Below are 20,407 nucleotides of genomic sequence, written 5' to 3'. Positions count from 1 at the left end.
TCCTGGGAGTGCAGGACTCCAGTTGTTGTGCCTACAGGTTCATTGGAACGTGCAAGCCCCCTCACCACGACAAGGTGACAGTCCATCGAGGGGGCAGGGCATATAGCACAAACAAAAGACAACCAATGGACATGTCGACTAACAAACTAGATACCAAGAGACCACAAGTGGCCCTTGGGCAGACCTCGCATTTGATGGGATGAACTAATGGTTAAGCTATTTGGCCAGAAATGGAAAAGAAAAGCACAGGTTCATATATCTTGGCAAATGGTATATTTGCATGAAGCCCAAAGGAGTTCATCAATGACAAATTGGATCGGATAGAATAGAGATGCAATCACAATGGCCAGGTGTTCAGAGGGAACTCTGTAGCTGGAAAAGAGTGGTGGGGATTGGTTGGGGACAAGGACAATCAATCCCCTTCCCTGCTCAGGGTAATGCTGGTAATGTGCATATTGATCAGGCTGAAATGGTCTCAACCTAGCTTTTCTGATGGTCACAAAGCCCCAGGATACTCCAGTGCTTCATGCTAATTTCAGAATATCTTCGAACTTTACTTAATGTGGAACAAAATCAGATTAAGGCTAAAAACTCCAGATTCTTACAGGAAGTCACTGTGCACTATGAAAGCAATCAGCACTAGATTTGGGGTGAATATTGTGTGCATAGACACAACTCTGATAGCTGGTTTGTTGTAGGTTTTTCTGGGCTATATGGCATTTTCTCCTGACGTTTCGCCTGCATCTATGGCAAGCATCCTCAGAGGTAGTGAGGAACTCTGGTAGCATTTCCCACCCAGCAAGTTTATTGCATTAGAGGAGCCTTATTTGAATGATGTACCACCTCCATGGTGCATGTAGTGCTGCTAGTGGTTATTACTGAAAGAGCTGGGAATTAGAAACTTTTGCTGATCTACTGCTAATTGTGTGTAAAAACACAATGTTTTCTGCCCATCCATGTTCTAGCGAATGTTCTGCCTATGAATAGTGTTTTTTTTAATGGACTGATTGAGTGATTTTAATAGTGACTACCATTTCCTAACTTTTAGCCCTAATGGTTACATCTGACTAATTGTGTATATTTGTCATAAATATTTCTGCAAGCTGAAATGAAAACTGTAGGCCTGGGCGGTTTCGTTTCGTTAATTCGTAATTCGTTAATAATTCGTTAATTTTTTCAATTACAAAACGATAACGAACCATTCTGGAGCAATTATTTAAAAAAACGAATTTTTAAATACGTTTTGTAAATGCTTCGTATTTCGTTATTGTGTTCGTTTTGTTATTGTTTTGAGGTCGTTTCATTATTATTTCTGCATGTCTGGGCCAGTTTTATGGTTTAATTAGTGAAAAAATATTATAATATCACACCAACAGTCAACAACAGAGGGAGAGAGAAGCTTCAGAAGCTTTTGGAGGTTTTTTAGCGTATTTCGCGGTCGCGTTCGTCATTAACGAATCGATTCGTTATTGTTTTGGAAATCGATTTGTTAATTTTTTACCATTTATGAAATTTCGTAAATATAGAACTTTTTTAAGGGAAAATTTTGTAATTATTTTAAATATCGAAACAAAAAAAAACCCCAAATACAAATCGATTTTAGAAACAAATTTTTCCGTTGTTACCCAGGCCTAGAAAACTGTTAGGATCCTGATCTTGGTTTCAGGATTCCTTTACCCAAAAGGAAAAGAATGCATTTTAATGTCAACTACCATAGACTATAGATATATTAATCCACTGATAAAGGTCATGACCTTCAGTACATCTTAGTTTTACTAACAAATTTTATGAACTTGGTTATTAAGACTGGGTCAGGCTGCTCAGAGTACTTGTGAAATCTAGACTATTGGGCTAGACTGAAATCTAAACAGAGCATGTAAGCCATGTTTAAGCACTGGCATACAAAATGGTACTTTCACCATTACCTCATTTAATCTTCTGAAGATTTAATCTAGACCACTGAACATAGGTTGGCAATGCATGAGACATCTTTCACCTCATTTCAGGATCCAAACAAAAGCATTGGGATTTACTTATATATTGAACCAATTTTGATGCCCCCACTCATCAGGACATGGATGCAGGGCCCTGTTCAGGTTCAGATGACCACCTGAGCCAACAGTCCATTGAGGCTGCCACCACTGTATCGCTGGCCAAAAGATTCTTGCTGGTGATATCATAACATGCACCTAGCCATGTGATCAGCAAGAGTGGTACCTGCTAGCCCTGCTGGGGAGCTGCTTCTAGCTGGCAATGAAGAGTTGGCTCTGCTTGATGTGTGGACATGGGATCCAGCCGTCTACATATGAGAAACAGTAGCTGGAAGTAGCACTTGTGTTGCAAAACCAGCCAAATGTCATGTAGATTCCTTGCAAGCTTTTTTTTTTTTTTACTCATGTAGACAAGTCTAAGCAAGAGAAATTAAGCCTAATTTGTGGGGTTTGGCAGGGTGAGTTGCAGGGCTAAAACGCTTCATCCTTTGCATACCCTCTCCATCTTCCAATGTGAGACACAATGTGGTTTAAAGAAGAAATGAAAAATTAAAAGCATTATAGGAAGCATGTGTAAAAGAGCACATAGACTCAATACCACACACTTTTTGATGTTTTCTTGAGGAACAAAACCAAATTTGTGAGAATTATAAGTGTACAAAATTCTGAGAAAAACAATCTTCAGTTAGCAACTGGCATAGTGAAATGTATAAAGAGTGTGGGAACAGAGGGAAGCTCATGGTTTTGGTTTTCTATATTGTTTTTTTTTTCTTACTGTAAGTTTTTGCCAGATGTGTATGTGGCTAGCATTCATTTGCAGGATGTGAAACAGACACAGACCCAATGGCTGAAAATTGAGGTTAAATATGCAGTGATATTTGTCACAAGTGAATGTACTGAGACTGGCTTTACCCTATGCCTTTTTCAACCACTCTGAATTCTATGGTTATTGCAGTTGTTAGTGATGAAGGATGTCAGGTTGATTGATATTTCTGCATTGCAATAGGGAATTGGTGGAAATGTCAGTAAAAGCCACTGTGGGGGTAGTGAACAGAATGCTGGATTTTGACAGGGGAGATGAGGTTCAAATCCACAATAATCCAAAAAGCTTGTTCACTGCTGACTTAGCCAACTTAATTTTCCTCATAGGTTTGAGTTAATATTTATTTATTTATTTATTTATTTATTTATGCGCTTGTATACCGCTAATATCTCAGCCTAAGTCGACGACTCATTGCGGTTTACAACACTTAAAAAAAACAGTATTCAGTTTAAAAGCATAAAACACATATACAATACAAATTATTGGGCCACCAATAATAATCCCATGCATCTCGTAACTGGAATCGCAATCCAAAATTCATCGTCCATGATTACCAATCCTTTAGTCATCAAAATTCGTTGCAACGGATTAACCAAATGCTTGTTTAAACATCCATGTCTTCAATCTATTCCAAAACACCATCAGTGAGGAGGCTGATCGTACCTCTATGGGGAGGGTGTTCCAAAGCCGAGGGGCCACCACAGAAAAGGCCCTGTCTCTCGTTCCCGCCAGCCGCACTTGTGAAGCCGGCGGGATAGAGAGCAGGGTCTCCCCAGAAGATCTTAGGGTCCTGGTGGGCTGATAGGCTGAGATACGTTCGGATAGATAAGTTGGGCCAGAACCGTTTAGGGCTTTAAAGGCCAATGCCAGCACTTTGAATTGAGCCCGGTAGCAGATCGGCAGCCAGTGGAGCTGGTGCAGCAGAGGAGTTGTATGCTCCCTGCGCCCCGCTCCTGTTAGTATCATGGCTGCCGCCCGTTGGACTAATTGGAGCTTCCGGGCTGTCTTCAAAGGCAACCCCACGTAGAGAGCGTTGCAGTAGTCAAGACGGGATGTAACCAGAGCGTGGACTACCGTGGCCAAGTCAGACTTCCCAAGGTACGGTCGCAGTTGGCGCACAAGTTTAACCTTCCTCTCAGCAGAGTAAGTTGAAAGATACAATTGCAGTGGAACATTTTTCTCATAATCTTCCCTGCAGCCCTTGGCTTTGCCTGGAATTTGGTTTATCGGTTTTCCTGAGCCAGCAAGGAAGGGAGATCACCCCTTTTCAATTCCACTAGATACAACACTACCAGAAAATATTCACCATTAGATCATCTTGGCCAGAGTGATTTCATGTAGGAAAAAGCACCATTCCACTCCTAAACTTCTTTTGAAAAAAGTCCAGATATAAATCTCATTAACTATCTGGAACTACCTGAAGTGAAGAACATGTAGTTCTCATTGATGCCCAGGGAAAAGACTGTTAATTACCCACTCTTGAGTTCTGCAAAATAAGTAATTAAGTATAAATGAATAAAACAGATCACATTTCTCTCTTCCAGTATTTTGACTCTGTGTTACTGTTTTATTTTTGGTACATTTTATCAAATGGTATCCTGTGCCTAACAAAATATCATGTTCCCCTTACACTAACCACAAGCCGCCTCTGTGGGGAGGTCTATGTTTATCTTGATGACTTGCAAAATGTTAGTCTCTTACTAGTTTTGCCTTAAACAGAAACGACAGCTGAAAGAAGACTTCCTTGAATATATTTACTGCAACAGCCTAGCCAGTGAAGGGAAACCTGCTTCTCACAAACTTTGTGGACCTCTATCCAATACCAAATTAAGATTCAAACCGAGTGAGAAACTGAATAGATGAAACTAGATTTCATAGATAACTTACACATAACTGAAGAAAAGAAATAATATCAAACGGAGCCGTGAAGAGGAAATATGGAGAACCCATTGCTCTTGTCCCCTCACTCAAATACCACTTCCAGAATGAGATCACTGTATAAAATTGTGAAATCTAAGAATAAAGAAGATGAAAAAGCAGAAACAAAAAGCAGGTAAGGTGCTACGTGGGTTACCTTTAAAAGTGTATCATTGTAGTTGTTGTTTTTTTATAATTATTTGGGATATTACCATGCATCTTCCATACTTCATCACTTAGAGCATGAAGAACCCGTTAGCTAGGACTCAAGAAAGATAAAGAAGCCTGGGATATTTGATTGAATTTCTGTTGCATGGAATAAGTTTCAGGGATCAACCATTACCTTGTTTTCTATATACTAGCTCCCTGGTGACACTTAAAAACATTCAAAATGTATATTTGAAAATCTGTGTAGGAAAAAGGAATTGTCCCATGATGTAACAAAGACTGATCCATGTATTATTGAGGCCTAAACATGCATAACAAGAGTCAACTTTGTCTCCCCCCCCCCCCCGGGAGAAAAGTAGTATAAAATGTAACAAATAATAAATAATAATAAGATGCATGTCTAGACCTGGAAACATAACCACAACTATGTGGGTGAATGTGGACATTGTTTAAGATTTTAAAGGAGCCACACGCTAGTCAACTATGAAACATACTTTGTTCCTGTTGAAATCAATAGTACTGAAATGATAATACTCTATTAAATAATGTTTGATATAGTCATGGAATGAAAAGGCAAAGAAAAACAGTTAAAGCAGTGTATTGAGCTTGTGGGTGAGGAAAGTAGGGCTGATCTTACTGTAACCAGATAGTATGTGGTGAACATAGTCCAGGAAAAATATAGCAGTTTTCACCAGTTTCGCTAGATTGGATATTAATCAATCAAAGGACCTACTGCCTATCTATGAACTTCTTGGGCAAGCTATTTTGCTTCCACACCTTTCTTGCTGGCTCACTTGACCTCTGTGAGAAAGAAAGAAGTGGTAGCAACAAAAAGTAAGTTGAGCAACTCAATTTCTGCCATTGTGGTCACACGGATGCAGATGAGAAGAAAAGAGCAAGTCAGTAAAAAGAATAGGGAGGAAGAAGTGGACAATACAGACAAAAGTAACTACTAAGGTCATCTTGCACAATCTCCATTTTATTCTACTGATCACAAATCTTTTGGACCAACAGTTTCCAGAAAAAAACCTCAATGCTGACACTTTTTAAAAGCTGAGAAATATGCCCTGTTATAAGTCAAAAAGGTATAAATCAAATTTCTCATGTTTTTTGCCCCATTTGTCTTTCAGGTAAGTCACAAAATAATTAAATGCAGGAAGATAGCATTTTCACCTAAAAGTCATTTTTAGAGAGCGTGCTGTGAATATAGTCAAGGTATATTTGTTTTTGTTGCTACAGAGCAACTTCTTTATTGGCAGGCCAGTTTGAGAGGCTTGCATGGTCACTAGGCTAAATCTTTGAGGTATATAAGGTTGTTTTACTGAAGTTATTATTTTTTTTGTCGTGTCAGGAGTGACTTGAGAAACTGCAAGTCACTTCTGGTGTGAGGGAATTGGCCATCTGCAAGGACGTTGCCCAGAGGACGCCCGGATGATTTGATGTTATTATCATCCTTGTGGGAGGCTTCTCTCATGTCCCCGCATGAGGAGCTGGAGTTGATAGAGGGAGCTCATCCGCCTCTCCCCGGATTTGAACCTGTGACCTGTCGGTCTTCAGTCCTGCCGGCACAGGGGTTTAACCCACTGCGCCATCGGGGGCTCCTCGGTTATTACTGATATAGTAATACCCTCCATAGACTGAAAATATACCACCTTGAAGTTTCTTCTTGAAAATAGTGATGAGTAATTTCAGCAATTTTCTCCCTGCTGTGATAATTTTTAAAGCACACACAATTTTTGGATGGTATTTGAAATTCAGGACTTATTGTGTTCAAATTTTGAATATGGATATGTTGTGCAGAAAACAGCAAACATTTCACAGAAAATGGGATTTTCTCTTTAATATTTCAACACAGAAATAATTCATGAGATGAAAATGCTTTTTCATGCAACTCAATTATATGCAATTTTTTAACATAATAAATCTCAATTTTAGCATTCTTTGCACAGACAATATATTTCTTTTGCACAGGGATATTTCTGCACAGTAAGATCAACACTACTTTTGCACAGGGATATTCCTGCACCAAAATATTCTTTTTTCATGCAGAAATTTCCATTTCCTGTACAGAAAATATGCAGAAAAGAACTGCATACAAAACTCTAAACAAAATGTCCCAAACTGTGAAAATTCTTGCCAGTCCCGGTTTCTTCTTGTTGGAGTTTCCTAATATTCAAAACCTGTGTTTATGTTAGGAGAAAAACATCTTTAAAGTATTGTTTCTATCTCTACCATGATCAGCTTTCATTCCAACAATGTCATGGTAATTAAAGAAATAGTTTTCAAAGACCTTAGCTAAGAACTGCACACTTAAATTACCCATCTTGAAGCTGTTGTTACAGAGTAAAACCATCACATAAATATAAAAATGCACCAATAGTATTTTTGATATCACAAAATATGCTCAAAAGCTTGCTGGTTCTGTATTAGCACAAGGTCTGGGAGTCTGTGGTCATGGGTGTATTATTTATTTATTTATTTTTATCACACCCATCAACCAAAGGGTATCCTATACTCACTTACAAATTGTTAATTTGATAGATTCCTGCCTTCAGACTTAAACTCTGAAAAAGGAATAATATACAAAGAATAGAAAATGGCATTGGGATAGAGATTAAGTTCAGTACATACTGCATGTTCTACTTTCCCTCTAAGGTCATAGCAGAGGCAGTTGGCAACTGGCCTTCATCAGCTGCTGGGGTGAAAACATGATGGAGGTGTGTGTGCCTGCTTGCTCTTTTCTCCCTCTGAAGTCACTGCAATGGCTGATGAGATAGGGAGAATGTCTTTCACCAGCTGCTAAGACTAAGATACAATAGTTGGATATAGCAGGGAGAGAAATAAAATGAGGTCATTGACCCCTCCAAAAATAATATTTCAGTGACTTCAAACTTCAATTGACCATTTAGAAATACAGTTAAGACATCCAAAGTAAAGGGGCAGGAATACTTCCAAGGGAATGCAAATATAGCTAGTAGGAGAAGTCTAGATGTCAGTGATTTTCACTGTCTCAATTTCTGCAAAACTATAATTTTGGGAACTGAAGAAAAATTCCATTAGGAATGCAGAATTCTTTTTCAGGAGGGAAATGCCTTCATTGTGCTTCCATTCCATATGGGACAGAAACTGTGCTGGTCTCGATGCCAGCTTGACCAGGGCGGGTCAGCGCTGCTTGTGTTATTGGATCTCACAGCAGCATTTGACACAGTCGATCACAATCTTTTGACCCACCGCCTTGCTGTTCTTGGAGTCAGGGGGACAGCTTTGACATTCAGCTGGTGCTGAAGATGGAAGGCTGACCGGACTCTGTACCCGATTATTTCCATCAGTGCCTCGAGGCCGTTACTGGATGGCTACGTGCCAGCAGGTTGAGGGTGAATCCAGCAAAGACGGAGATCCTATGGCTGGGCAGTGGGGATATCCAGCTGCCTACCCTGGATGGCGAGGAGCTATGCCCGTCATCATTGGTAAAGAGTCTGGGAGTCCTTTTGGACCCTCTGCTGATGATGGAGACCCAGGTCTCCGCCGTTAGCAGAACCGCTTTTTTTCATCTGCGGCAGGCTAGACGGCTGCCCCCCTACTTGTCCAGGGACAACTTAGCTATGGTGATCCAGTCTACGGTCATCTCAAGACTGGACTACTGCAAAGCCCTCTACATTGGCCTTCCTCTGTCGGTGATCTGGAAGCTCAAGTTGGTACAAAATGCAGCTACTCGGCTTCTTGCGGGAATTTCGATGAGATGCCACATAACACCAATCTTACGGCAGCTGCATTGATTACCAATTAAGCACCAGATCACTTTCAAAGTGATGGTACTCACCTTTAAGGCCTTGCATGGTCTGGGGCTGATGTACCTGAGGGACCGCCTCACCCCCTACCAACCCCAGAGATCCCTCCATTCTGAGGACCAAGATCTATTGGAAGTCCCCAGTGTCAAGACCTTGCATCTAACAGCAACCAGACGCAGAGCCTTCACAGCAGTGGCACCATCACTCTGGAATACTCTGCCATCTGAAGTCTGTGCCTTGCGGGACTTATCAGCTTTCCGCAGGGTTTGTAAGACATACCTGTTTCGACAGGCCTTTGATTTTTGATATTGCTGTTTTTAAATTGTTTTAAATTGTTTTTAAATTGTGTTAGATTTTAGCCATTCTTGTAAGCCGCTCCAGGCCCCAGGGGAGTGGTGGCATATAAGTTCGAATAATAAATAAATAAATAAATAAATAAATACATACATACATACATACATACATAAATTCCTTAGTTAAACCCTCCTTAAAGACTTTCAGATTTTATTGGAGTTTTTCCTCTATTGATTATGCTTATGTGTGGTCATGGGCTTCTCATCCTGGAACTAGTAGCAATATATGAGTAGATTATGGAATGGCTGCAGAGTGCAAACAGATTCCAGTCACTCAAATATTCTAAGCAAATGATTGCCAGCATTCATATTTAAAAGGCACTTTTATGTTTCTTCACAATCAACGGGTTCCCATATCCAAAATGATACTTCCCTATTTTGTGTTACTGTTGTCATTTTAGCTCCATAAGCAAACCACTTCATCACTTAAAGGTGGAAATAAAAGAATATGTATATGCATATAAAGATCAGGTGATATGTATAGTATTCCCATGATCAATCAGCACATGCTAATTCAAAACTGGCATATACAATTCAATTTGGTATGAAATGAATCCATCAAATGGTATGATGAGCAGGACTCAAGCCAAAAGACCACATGATTATGATAGAATGCATTTTTCAACCAAAAAGAAGGTTAAGACTTCTATCCGTGTTGGTTTCCATGGCTACAGGAAGTGTGGTCTTCTATTTGATGCTATATATTTATTATTACTTACTTCTCAATAAAGTGCATTTTCAAGGTAATTAGTTACATGGGTTTGCAAAGTGGTTTAGTAAATTCTGTACATTTGTAAATTGCAAACATGAAACCATGGAAATGGGTTTATACTGGATAGTTTTCAAGCAAGAATTGAGAAAACCATCCATGTAAGTCCTGTGAAATTTGAATTGTTTTTGGAATACATCTCTCTGCTACTGGATTATAATTGTTTATGCTAACTAGAGTTTATGAGAATTGATCCATTAACATCTGGAGAGACATGCTACAATATCCTATCATACCAATTAGACTACTGAATGATTATTTTCAATTGCAAATGGACGTGGCAACAAAATATTCCAGTATAGAGTTCTCCTTTAGAATCTTAGTAGTTCTTATCCATTCTTCTTTTATCTCCCTCCTAGTTTGGTGCTTCTCTGGTGGTCACTCAGCACTCAGGGCCTTCATTGAGCCATTCTTCCCATACCATAATAATAATAATAATAATAATAATAATAATAATAGTAGTAGTAATAATAATAATAATAATGCCCTTTTCCCCGAGGGACTCAGAGCTGATTACAGCATAAAAACAGACACAGGCAAACATTCAGTGCCTTGTTACAATGAAATACAATGACACAAATACACAGACAAAGGCTTCTCCTTTAATTTCCAACTATGTAGGTGGTGCTCATCTCCAAGCTGAGGAGCCTGCTCTGTCTGTAGACACCTCCTGGTCATATGGACAGCATGACTGCTTGGAACGTCTTTTTGCCTTTATCTGCCAAAGTAGATCTACTCATATTTGCATGTTTTCGAACTGTTAGGTTGGCAAGCACTAGGGCTAACAGCGGGAGCTCACCCCATCCCACAAATTTGAAATGGTAACCATCAGGTCAGCAGTTCAGCAGCACAAGGAATTAACCCATTGTGCCACTGCATTTTGTGCAAAACAATTGCCCTAAGTTAGTTAGTACTCCCCTCTTGTGCATCACTGATGTCGTTTCATCTCTATAAGCATAGACAACCATCATTTTGGGATGTTGTAGGTTTTACCGGGCTATATGGCCATGGTCTAGAGGCATTCTCTCCTGATGTTTCGCCTGCATCTATGGCAAACATCCTCAGAGGTAGTGAGGTGTTTTGGAACTAGGAAAAAGGGTTTATATATCTGTGGAATGGCCAGGGTGAGACAAAGGACTCTTGTCTGCTGGAGCTACGTGTGAATGTTTCAACTGATCACCTTGATTAGCATATAATGGCCTGACAGTGCCTAGAGCAAACTTTTGTTGAGAGGTAATTAGATGTCCTTGTTTGTTTCCTCTCTGTTGTTGTGCTGTTGTAATTTTAGAGTTTTTTTTAAATACTGGTAGCCAGATTTTGTTCATTTTCATGGTTTCCTCCTTTCTGTTGAAATTGTCCACATGCTTGTGGATTTCAATGGCTCCTCTGTGTAGTCTGACATGGTGGTTGTGAGAGTAGTCCAGCATTTCTGTGTTCTCAAATAATATGCTGTATCAGGCCATTATATACTAATCAAGGTGATCAGTTGAAACATTCACACCTAGCTCCAGCAGACAAGAGTCCTTTGTCTCACCTTGGTCATTCCACAGATATATAAACCCTTTTCCTAGTTCCAAAACACCTCACTACCTCTGAGGATGCTTGCCATAGATGCAGGCGAAATGTCAGGAGAGAATGCCTCTAGACCATGGCCATATAGTCCGAAAAACCTAAAACAACCCGGTGATTCCGGCCATGAAAGCCTTCGACAAAACCATCATTTTATTCCTTCTATTGGCAAAATAGAAGAAATACACACACATACTTTTTAATTTTATTGCAGAATGAACATTCAAATTCTCTGAATGATAAATATTAGAAATATTTATAATGAGTAATGTTAACACAACCAACAGTAATTCAAGAAGGACTGACCAATTTAATTTTTTGACACTGATCTACCACATTATATGGATATTTAGGGATAAGCAAAATTCACATCCAAAAGCATTGCTGTCACACCAAAAACCACATACCCTGAAGAAGAGGTCCTATTCATTTTAGCTATTGGGACTACCAAAGTTTATTCTGATTATGATTATGATTATTATTATTATTAGTAGTAGTAGTAGTAGTAGTAGTAATGGTCCCATCCATTTTAGCTATTGGGACTCCCAAATATTGTTTTTAATTTTTCTAGAGTCAGGAATGGTCAGATTGATGTTGTGTGCATGGGCCTGATTAAAGGATTTCAGGTAACAGACACTAGTGCTACTTTCAGTAGATATTATAGTCCTGGTAACATTTATCTATCTGATAAAATGACATCCCATTCTGAGTTATTGTAGGTTTTTTCAGTCTGTATGGCCATGGTCTAGAGGCATTCTCTCCTGACGTTTCGCCTGCATCTATGGCAAGCATCCTCAGAGGTATGCTTGCCATAGATGCAGGCGAAACGTCAGGAGAGAATGCCTCTAGACCATGGCCATACAGCCCGAAAAAACCTACAACAACCCAGTGATTCCAGCCATGAAAGCCTTCGACAATACATCCCATTCTGAATTTTACCCGTTTTTGCAAATAGCATCCAATGATTTCTTCGTATTAGGCATGATGTGAGGGGGAGAGTTGGGGAGCTGATATCAATTGTAGGCACATATCTTCTGTTATGTCTAATTCTATTTTAATCTACAGCGAATGAGGTTTCTTTTTAGTAAATTCAACTGCTGGGATACATGGCACATTTCCATTTCCTTTTATTTTATTTTTTAAACAGCTCCAAAAGATCTTGGCATCCTGTCTTTGAGCTTACAAAGATTAACTTCCCCCTCCTTCCGCCTACAAACTGCAAGCACAAGAGTGTTGAAATGAAAAGACTTTCATTTACCCTTTGCAGATGATTCAATATGTAAATGTATGCAAAGGTGTAAGTGAGAAATTCATTACTCTCGATAGCAAACGCGGGAGAAATAACATCAACATTAGTGTAATAGTATGTCAGAGAGAAACAACTGGCCTTTCAGGACCTTTGTGTGCTGACAAAATGGAGTCTTTGAGAGTTTTTTGGAATGGTGATACCATTTGCCTCTAAACTCTCTCTCTCTCTCTCTCTCTCTCTCTTTCTCTCTCCCATCACCAGGACTCAGGAAAAAAGGAACCGGCAAAGTCTTTTGCAGAAGTCTGAACTGCACCCAGACTTAAATTTGGACAAATTTGAAAAATTAAAAAAAGGTTCAAGGTAAGTGGTATGTAACAAAAAAAGGAAGGTGGCAATAAGCATAATATAGTGATGTATGGATTGCTTGATAAAGGCCAACCTAATTTGACTCCCTTTTCTGCAATGAACAAATCTTGTCAAAAAATCCTATGAAAGGTTCACTTTAGGGTCACTATCAGTTGAAATGGACTTGAATACAAATGACAAGAACAAGAATACTTTTCTGGGACAATGCAATAATAATAATAATAATAATAATAATAATAATAATAATAATAATAATAAATACTAGGGCTGGGCGGTTTTGTTTCGTTAATTCGTAATTCGTTAATAATTCGTTAATTTTTTCAATTACAAAACGATAACGAACCATTCTGGAGCAATTATTTAAAAAAACGAATTTTCTTTTTTTTTTTTTTATTGATTTATCACAATTATTACATACTGTTGCATTTTATACATCAACCTCTTTGACATGTTGTTTTGTTGTTTTGCTTTGACATTTCCTCCCCTTTTCTCTTTTTTTTTTCCCCCTATTTTCACCTCAGTGCTCCCCTCCACCCGTCTCAAGCCACATTTTTTACATTTCATCTGTCCAAAATTTCATTTCTTCTTGTGACGGTAATTTTCCTTCCTTATTTTTTAATCCATTTACCACAAATTTTCCCCATATAGCATCAAAATCACTTTGTTTCCATATACCTTTTTTAACCTTTAGTATACATGTCAGTTTGTCATTTAATGCTATTTTCCATGCTTCCTTGTACCACTCCTCTATTCGTATATTCATTTCTTTTTTCCAATTCCTTGCTATGAGCAGTCTTGCTATAGTTAGTAAGTTTGTTATCGCTTCTTTATCCTCCTTTTTCAGTTGCTTATTGGTATATAATGATAATAAGGCTATACTAGGACTTTTGTCTATTTTCATATTCATTATACTTTCTATTTCTCTAAATACTTTCTCCCAAAAATTATTTACATATTTACATTGCCACCACATATGTATATATGTTCCTGGTTCTTTACATCCTCTCCAACAATTTGTTGAATTGTTTTTATTCATATATGCTATTCTTACCGGTGTTAAGTACCACTTCCATATTAACTTGTAATAATTTTCTTTAACACGTATCGATAGGTTTTTTAAATGTCTTTGTCCCCATAACTGTTGCCACTCTATTTCACTTATTTTTATCCCTAAATCCTCTTCCCAAATCTCCTTAAGGGTACTCTTTTTCATTTTCCCATCCTTCATTTCAATTAGTATCTTATAGATTTTGCTAATTATACCTCTCAAGTTTTCGTGTTCTTCTACTGCCCTTCCCTTCTGTATTATTTGTTCAAATTGATTGAGTTGGCTTCCGTTTCTATTATTTTTTTTCCAGTTTATTAACCATTGTTCTAGTTGTATACAATGAAACCATGATAATTTTATTTCTTTAAACTCTTCCAACATCCTTTCCCTCTTCATTTCCGCCTTCATCCAATCCCCTATTCTATCTAAATTTATTTCCCTTACCTTTTTATCCATTGCTTTTTAAAAAATTTTTGGGAATTTCTTTTCCATCACTATTGGGGTTATAATTGATCCTTCCTTTATTAACCTCCCCTTGTATTTATTCCATACTTTCAGTATGTTGCTCAGCATTGGGTTTCTAATTTCCCTCAGTTCTTTTCTAGTAAGCTGTTTAAAAAATATATTCCAAGTTTCATCTTCCACTTTTCCTGATTCATTACTAAGCCAATCTATTCCCTCTTTTTTAACCATTCCTTCTATAACCAAATTTAATCTACTTGCTTCATAATATTTTTTTTATATTAGGTAGTGCTAGTCCACCCTCCTTTTGCGATCTATACCATAACTGTTTGTTTAGCCTGTTTCTTTTACTTCCATTGCAGTACTTATTAATCATTTGTTGCCATCTAATTAGCTCTTCTTCTGTGATTTGAAGTGGTAACATTCTAAATATAAAATTTATCTTTGGAAGTATTTTCATTTTTACTAATGCTATTCTTCCAAACCAGGATAAATGTATACCTTCAAAAAAAAAAAACGAATTTTCAAAAACGTTTTGAAAATGCTTCGTATTTCGATATTGTATTCGTTTCGTTATTGTTTTGAGGTCGTTTCGTTATTATTTCCGCATGTCTGGGCCAGTTTTATGGTTTAATTAGTGAAAAAAAATTATAATATCACACCAACAGTCAACAACAGAGGGAGAGGGAAGCTTCAGAAGGTTTTGGAGGTTTTTTAGCGTATTTCGCGGTCGCGTCCGCCATTAACAAATCAATTCGTTATTGTTTCGGAAATCGATTCGTTAATTTTTTACCATTTACGAAATTTCGTAAATATCGAACTTTTTAAAAGGAAAATTTTGTAATTATTTTAAATATCGAAACAAAAAAAAACCCCAAATACAAATCGATTTTAGAAACAAATTTTTTCGTTGTTACCCAGGCCTAATAAATACCCTTTATTTGTACCCCGCTACCATCTCCTGAAGGACTCGGTGTGGCTTACAAGAGGCCGAGCCCAAATACAATAGTAAAAACAACAGCAACAATAAACAGCAAAATAACTCAAAAAACAAGGCAATAACATTAACAACACACAATGATGCAATTAAAATCAATGGCCGGGGCAAATGTCATAATTAAAATTAAAAGTGCTGGGCATGACCAGGTGGAGTGTTTGGAGGGGGATGGGCATGCAGATATCCTGGATCTCTGATAAAGTGCGTTGGGACATAATGCTAGGAGTTTCCTTATTCTGGGAAGGCACACTGGAACAGCCACATTTTCAAGCTCCTCCTAAAGATTGCTAGTGACGGGGCCTGCCTGATGTCCTTAGGGAGAGAGTTCCAGAGTCAAGGGGCCACCACCGAGAAAGCCCTATCCCTTGTCCTCACCAATCGCGCTTGTGATGCAAGTGGGATCGTGAGCAGAGCCTCTCCAGATGAACGAAGAGATCATGTGAGTTTGTACACAGAGATGCAGTCACGCAGGTAGGCAGGTCCCAAACCATTTAGGGCTTTGTAGGTAAGCACCTGCACCTTGAATTAGGACCAGAAAATGAATGGCGGCCAGTAGAGCTCCTTAAACAGGAGGGTTGACCTCTCCCTGTAAGGCAATAAGCAACAATAGGATCTGGTATGGCTGCCCCGAGATGGTTTTGAACAATTGTTTTTAAAGTGGATTTTAATATTTATGTATATTTATAGTTTATTTTACATCCTGGAATTGAATGTTTGCCATATATATGTTGTGCTCCACCCTGAGTCCCCTTCGGGGTGAAAAGAGCAGAATATAAATATTTTAAATAAACAAATAATATCATCCTCTTTAAGAAAGGAAGTTGTGACAAATTGTAATACCATGTAATACAAAAGTATTATTTGTTGTGACTTTTTGTGAAAAAAAATGTTTGCACAAAACACTTAGATTTTGTACCAAATAAGTCCAATTGTGTTGAACAGAAAACAGAGTAGTATCGTGTAAAACACAGTTTTGGGCATGGAAAAGTTGAAGAGGGAAGAGAGAGTTCATGGAAGGAAGGGATGAAAGGCACTGGTTCTTGACACCATAGTGTTAATTGACATCATGAGATGACCAAGGGATGTTCTCCTGTTAAACAAACAAACAAAAAAGTTGTATTTCTCTCCAATATCTCTAGACTCACATTCGCTGGGACACATCCTGAAATGTCTATTAGAAGCTATCACTTCCAGGAAGTATGCTGGTTTGCTAAGATGTAAACAGTCCAATAAGGGGTTTTAGTTGTTTCATAAGTTCAAACAATGAACATCCTGGACACTTTATAATGTAAATATTTAAGTTCAGTGCCAAATGTTAAAGACCTAGCCCTGAGATTCTCCCATTCACATCCAAAACAGGGGGGGGGGGGGAATAATATTGTATCTTATTTGCAAGGACAACTGCAAAATGGATGGGCAAGACTAGACATAGTGTTCTTTTTATCTGACTGAATCTGAACAATATTTAACCAGCTTTTTGGTCTCTGGATTTTTTAAATGTATTGTTGTGTGTTTTCCTGATGTACACTGTAATAAAGTCTGGTACCTTGAATGGGCAATAAATAAATTGATAAAAAAGCAAACAGTGCATTTAGATCCATTTCATGAGTTTGCTTGGTTTTCAGGAATTGAGATGAGCACCAACCCCCAGAGCTGGACATGACTGGACTTCATGTCAGGGGAAAAACTTTACCTTTTAACTGTAATTCTGGAAATATTGTTGGATTATTATCTATGGCTCCCACCTCCTGTGCTCTTCAGTACTACACCGTAAAATTAATGCAGTTTGACACCACTTTAACTGCCATAGCTCAGTGGTATGGAATCATAGAAGTGGCGGTGTCTGGGAGGGCTTTCGCACAATTGAGACTCGTGCGCCAACTGCGACCGTACCTCGCGAAGGCTGATCTGGCCGGGGTAGTCCATGCCTTGGTCACTCCAGATTGGACTACTGCAATGCGCTCTACATGGGGCTGCCCTTGAAAACGGCTCGGAAGTTCCAACTGGTCCAACGAGCAGCAGCCAGGATGTTAACTGGGGCCCCTTACAGAGAGAGGTCAACCCTCCTGTTCAAGGAGCTCCACTGGCTGCCGTTTATTTTCCGAGCCCAATTTAAGGTGCAGGTGCTTACCTACAAAGCCCTGAATGGTTTGGGACCATCCTACCTGCGTGACCGCATCTCTGTCTACGAACCCATGCATTCACTTCAGTCATCTAGAGAGGCCCTGCTCGTGATCCCGCCTGCGTTGCAAGCGCGTTTGGTGGGGACACAAGACAGGGCCTTTTCTGTGGTGGCCCCCTGACTCTGGAACACCCTCCCTAAAGATCTTAGACAGGACCCTACATTGGCAGTCTTCAGAAAGAACTTGAAGACCTGGCTGTTCCGATGTGCCTTCCCAGATTAGGAAATCTCCAATACCAAGTCCCATAAGCACTTTATTAGAACTAAGATTGCTGCACATCGCACTCTGCACTTGCCCTATAAGCCTTATAACTACCTGTCACATCAGCACTTTTAATCCTGTACCCATTACTCTGGCCCGGCCCAGTTCTATTGTGTTTTAGTGTATTGTTTATTGCTTGTTGTTTATATTGCTTTGTTTTAATTTGCCTTAGGTTTTGTATTGTTATATTGTGTTGAGGCCTTGGCCTTTGTAAGCCGCATCGAGTCCTTCGGGAGATGCTAGCGGGGTACAAATAAAGTTTAATAATAATAATAAAAATAAAAAGTTGTACTTTGTTGAGGCACCAGCACTTCATCAGAGAAGAACAAAAACCTTGTAAAACTACAGATTCCATGTTTTCATAGAATTGAGTTATGACTGTTAAAAGTTGTGTCAAACTACATTAATTCTGCAGTTCTTTCTGTTTTCTCAACCTCCCAAAATGGTCTACATGTAGACCATTTTGAATTATTTAGAACTATAGCCTGTCTTTCTCTTCCATTATTCCATAATCACTTATCTTCATCTTAATTCTACAATTTACCTCCTTAAGGACCTATTATGAGGCTGCAGCAATGTCCTGGCTGAAAGAATGGATAAAATTAGAAAACAAGACCCTACTAGATTTGGAAGGATTTGGATTACGATTCGGCTGGCACGCATACGTGTGGTATAATGGAGATAAATTAAATAAAGATTTTAATAAACATATAATTAGAGGGGGACTATTGGATATTTGGAAAAAATACAGAAAAGGTATGGAACCCAAAACCCCCCTTTGGCTGAGGCCACTAGAAGCAGTCACAAGACCAACCTTAAGGGTAGAAACAAGAACATATAAAGAATACCTTACTAGAGAAAATGAAAAGTGGAAATTAAAAGGGCGGGAAGAATTGGAGATTAATGATTGGTTTCGATATCACCAACTGCATGAAAGATACAAAAAAGACTTGAGGATTGGATTTGCAACCAAAGAATCAGAATTGGAAAGAATATGGAAAAAGGGGGATAAAGGGTTAATCTCTAGATTATATAAATACATACTAACTTATAACTTGGAGGACAACAGAGTCAAGACAGTAATGATATCCTGGGCCAAGGACCTAGGCAGACCAATAGAATTGGACAAATGGGAATACCTATGGAACAAAGAATTCAAATTTACTTTATCGGGTTCAATCAGGGAGAATCAATACAAAATGTTTTACAGATGCTATATCACTCCAGCTACATTGGCTAAAATAGACAAATCACAACAAGGTATTTGCTGGAGGTGCAGGAAACAGAAAGGGACATTTCTCCACATGTGGTGGACCTGTGTGATCATACAGGAATTTTGGGATAAGGTAATTAAGGAGACAAATAAAATGTTACATAACAAGATTTAAAAAAGCCCAGAACTGTGTCTGCTAGGTCTACAGAGAGAAAACAATAATCAAAAGGATCAAGAAATATATCAATATAGCTTTGCAGCGGCAAGATTGACCATAGCCAAAGATTGGAAAGGGGAAAAAGGTCTAACCAAAAAGGATTGGAGGGAAAGAATGCGAGAATATATGCTAATGGCCAGACTACCTTATAACAGGAGGAATAAGAGTAATGAGGACTTTCTAGAAAAATGGAAGTTGGCCATGGCATATCTGAATAGAGAGTCAGTAATATAGAGGAGCTCCATTAGGAATTTAGGTTTACCATGAATAAGGATAGATAAATAGGCTTAAAGGCTTCATAGTGTTTCGGTGCGGGAAGTCATGGTGAAGGGTGCACGGGTGTGGGGATGAGGGTTTAGTTTGTTAAGGATAGGGGTTTTGGGTTGAGTGTAAGGGCTGGGGTATGTGTGTAAAATGCCATGTGCTGATTTCCTGAATGTTATGAAAAAAATTAATATTAAGCTCTGACTGAAAGCAGCGGAAAACAGCCAGAAATAGCAAGTTTATGTGTATTAAGATATGTAATTGATAATAATTTGTACATAACATCAAAATTAACTGATTGATTGAATAAGGTAGATAGGCATGTACACGTCAAAAATATTGGTACCTGATTATATTTGATTTGCCATGGTTTGCTTTTCTGTTATGTACCATAATCAAAATAAACAGTTTTAACAAAAAAAAAATCTACAATTTACCTCAAAAGTAATCAAACACATTGTTTCAAAACTTTTTAATCCAAAGAAGGGTTTCTTATTCTCATCCTTCTTTTGCAAACTAGAAAAATACATCTCAATAATAAACTCAATTCATAGTTTGACACATTTTATTTTTTAAGGCACACTCAATAAAATAACAACCAACACTTCAAAACCAGCATGACATTTAAAAATGCTCTTTGGCTGTAAACACAACAACAGGCTTCATGTGTTAATATGGTTACAAGGCTTGTGCATCTTTGTTTCCATATAGCTTCCTGTGTGCTGTTAAAATAGCCTGTGGTCACCAAGCACTAGTCTCTATTTTAAAA

The 20,407-nt window shown here is 38.4% G+C and overlaps 1 protein-coding gene across 1 annotated transcript in view; it reads left to right on the top strand.

Moving 5' to 3' along the window:
• The first annotated feature begins 4,530 nt into the window (after positions 1-4,530).
• The window catches only part of RGS18 (regulator of G protein signaling 18), a 28,470-nt gene continuing 12,593 nt past the window's right edge, over positions 4,531-20,407 (top strand). Inside the window, exons 1-2 of the mRNA XM_060774530.2 lie at positions 4,531-4,867; positions 12,889-12,987. Coding sequence (XP_060630513.1) covers positions 4,752-4,867; positions 12,889-12,987 — 215 coding nt within the window. The 5' untranslated portion in view covers positions 4,531-4,751. The remainder of the gene's footprint in view (positions 4,868-12,888; positions 12,988-20,407) is intronic.

Source organism: Anolis sagrei, chromosome 4 (genome assembly GCF_037176765.1).
Source record: "Anolis sagrei isolate rAnoSag1 chromosome 4, rAnoSag1.mat, whole genome shotgun sequence".
Taxonomy (NCBI): Eukaryota; Metazoa; Chordata; class Lepidosauria; order Squamata; family Dactyloidae; genus Anolis; species Anolis sagrei.
The sequence above is the reverse complement of the archived record's forward strand: the minus strand, read 5'-3'. Positions and strand labels throughout refer to the sequence as shown.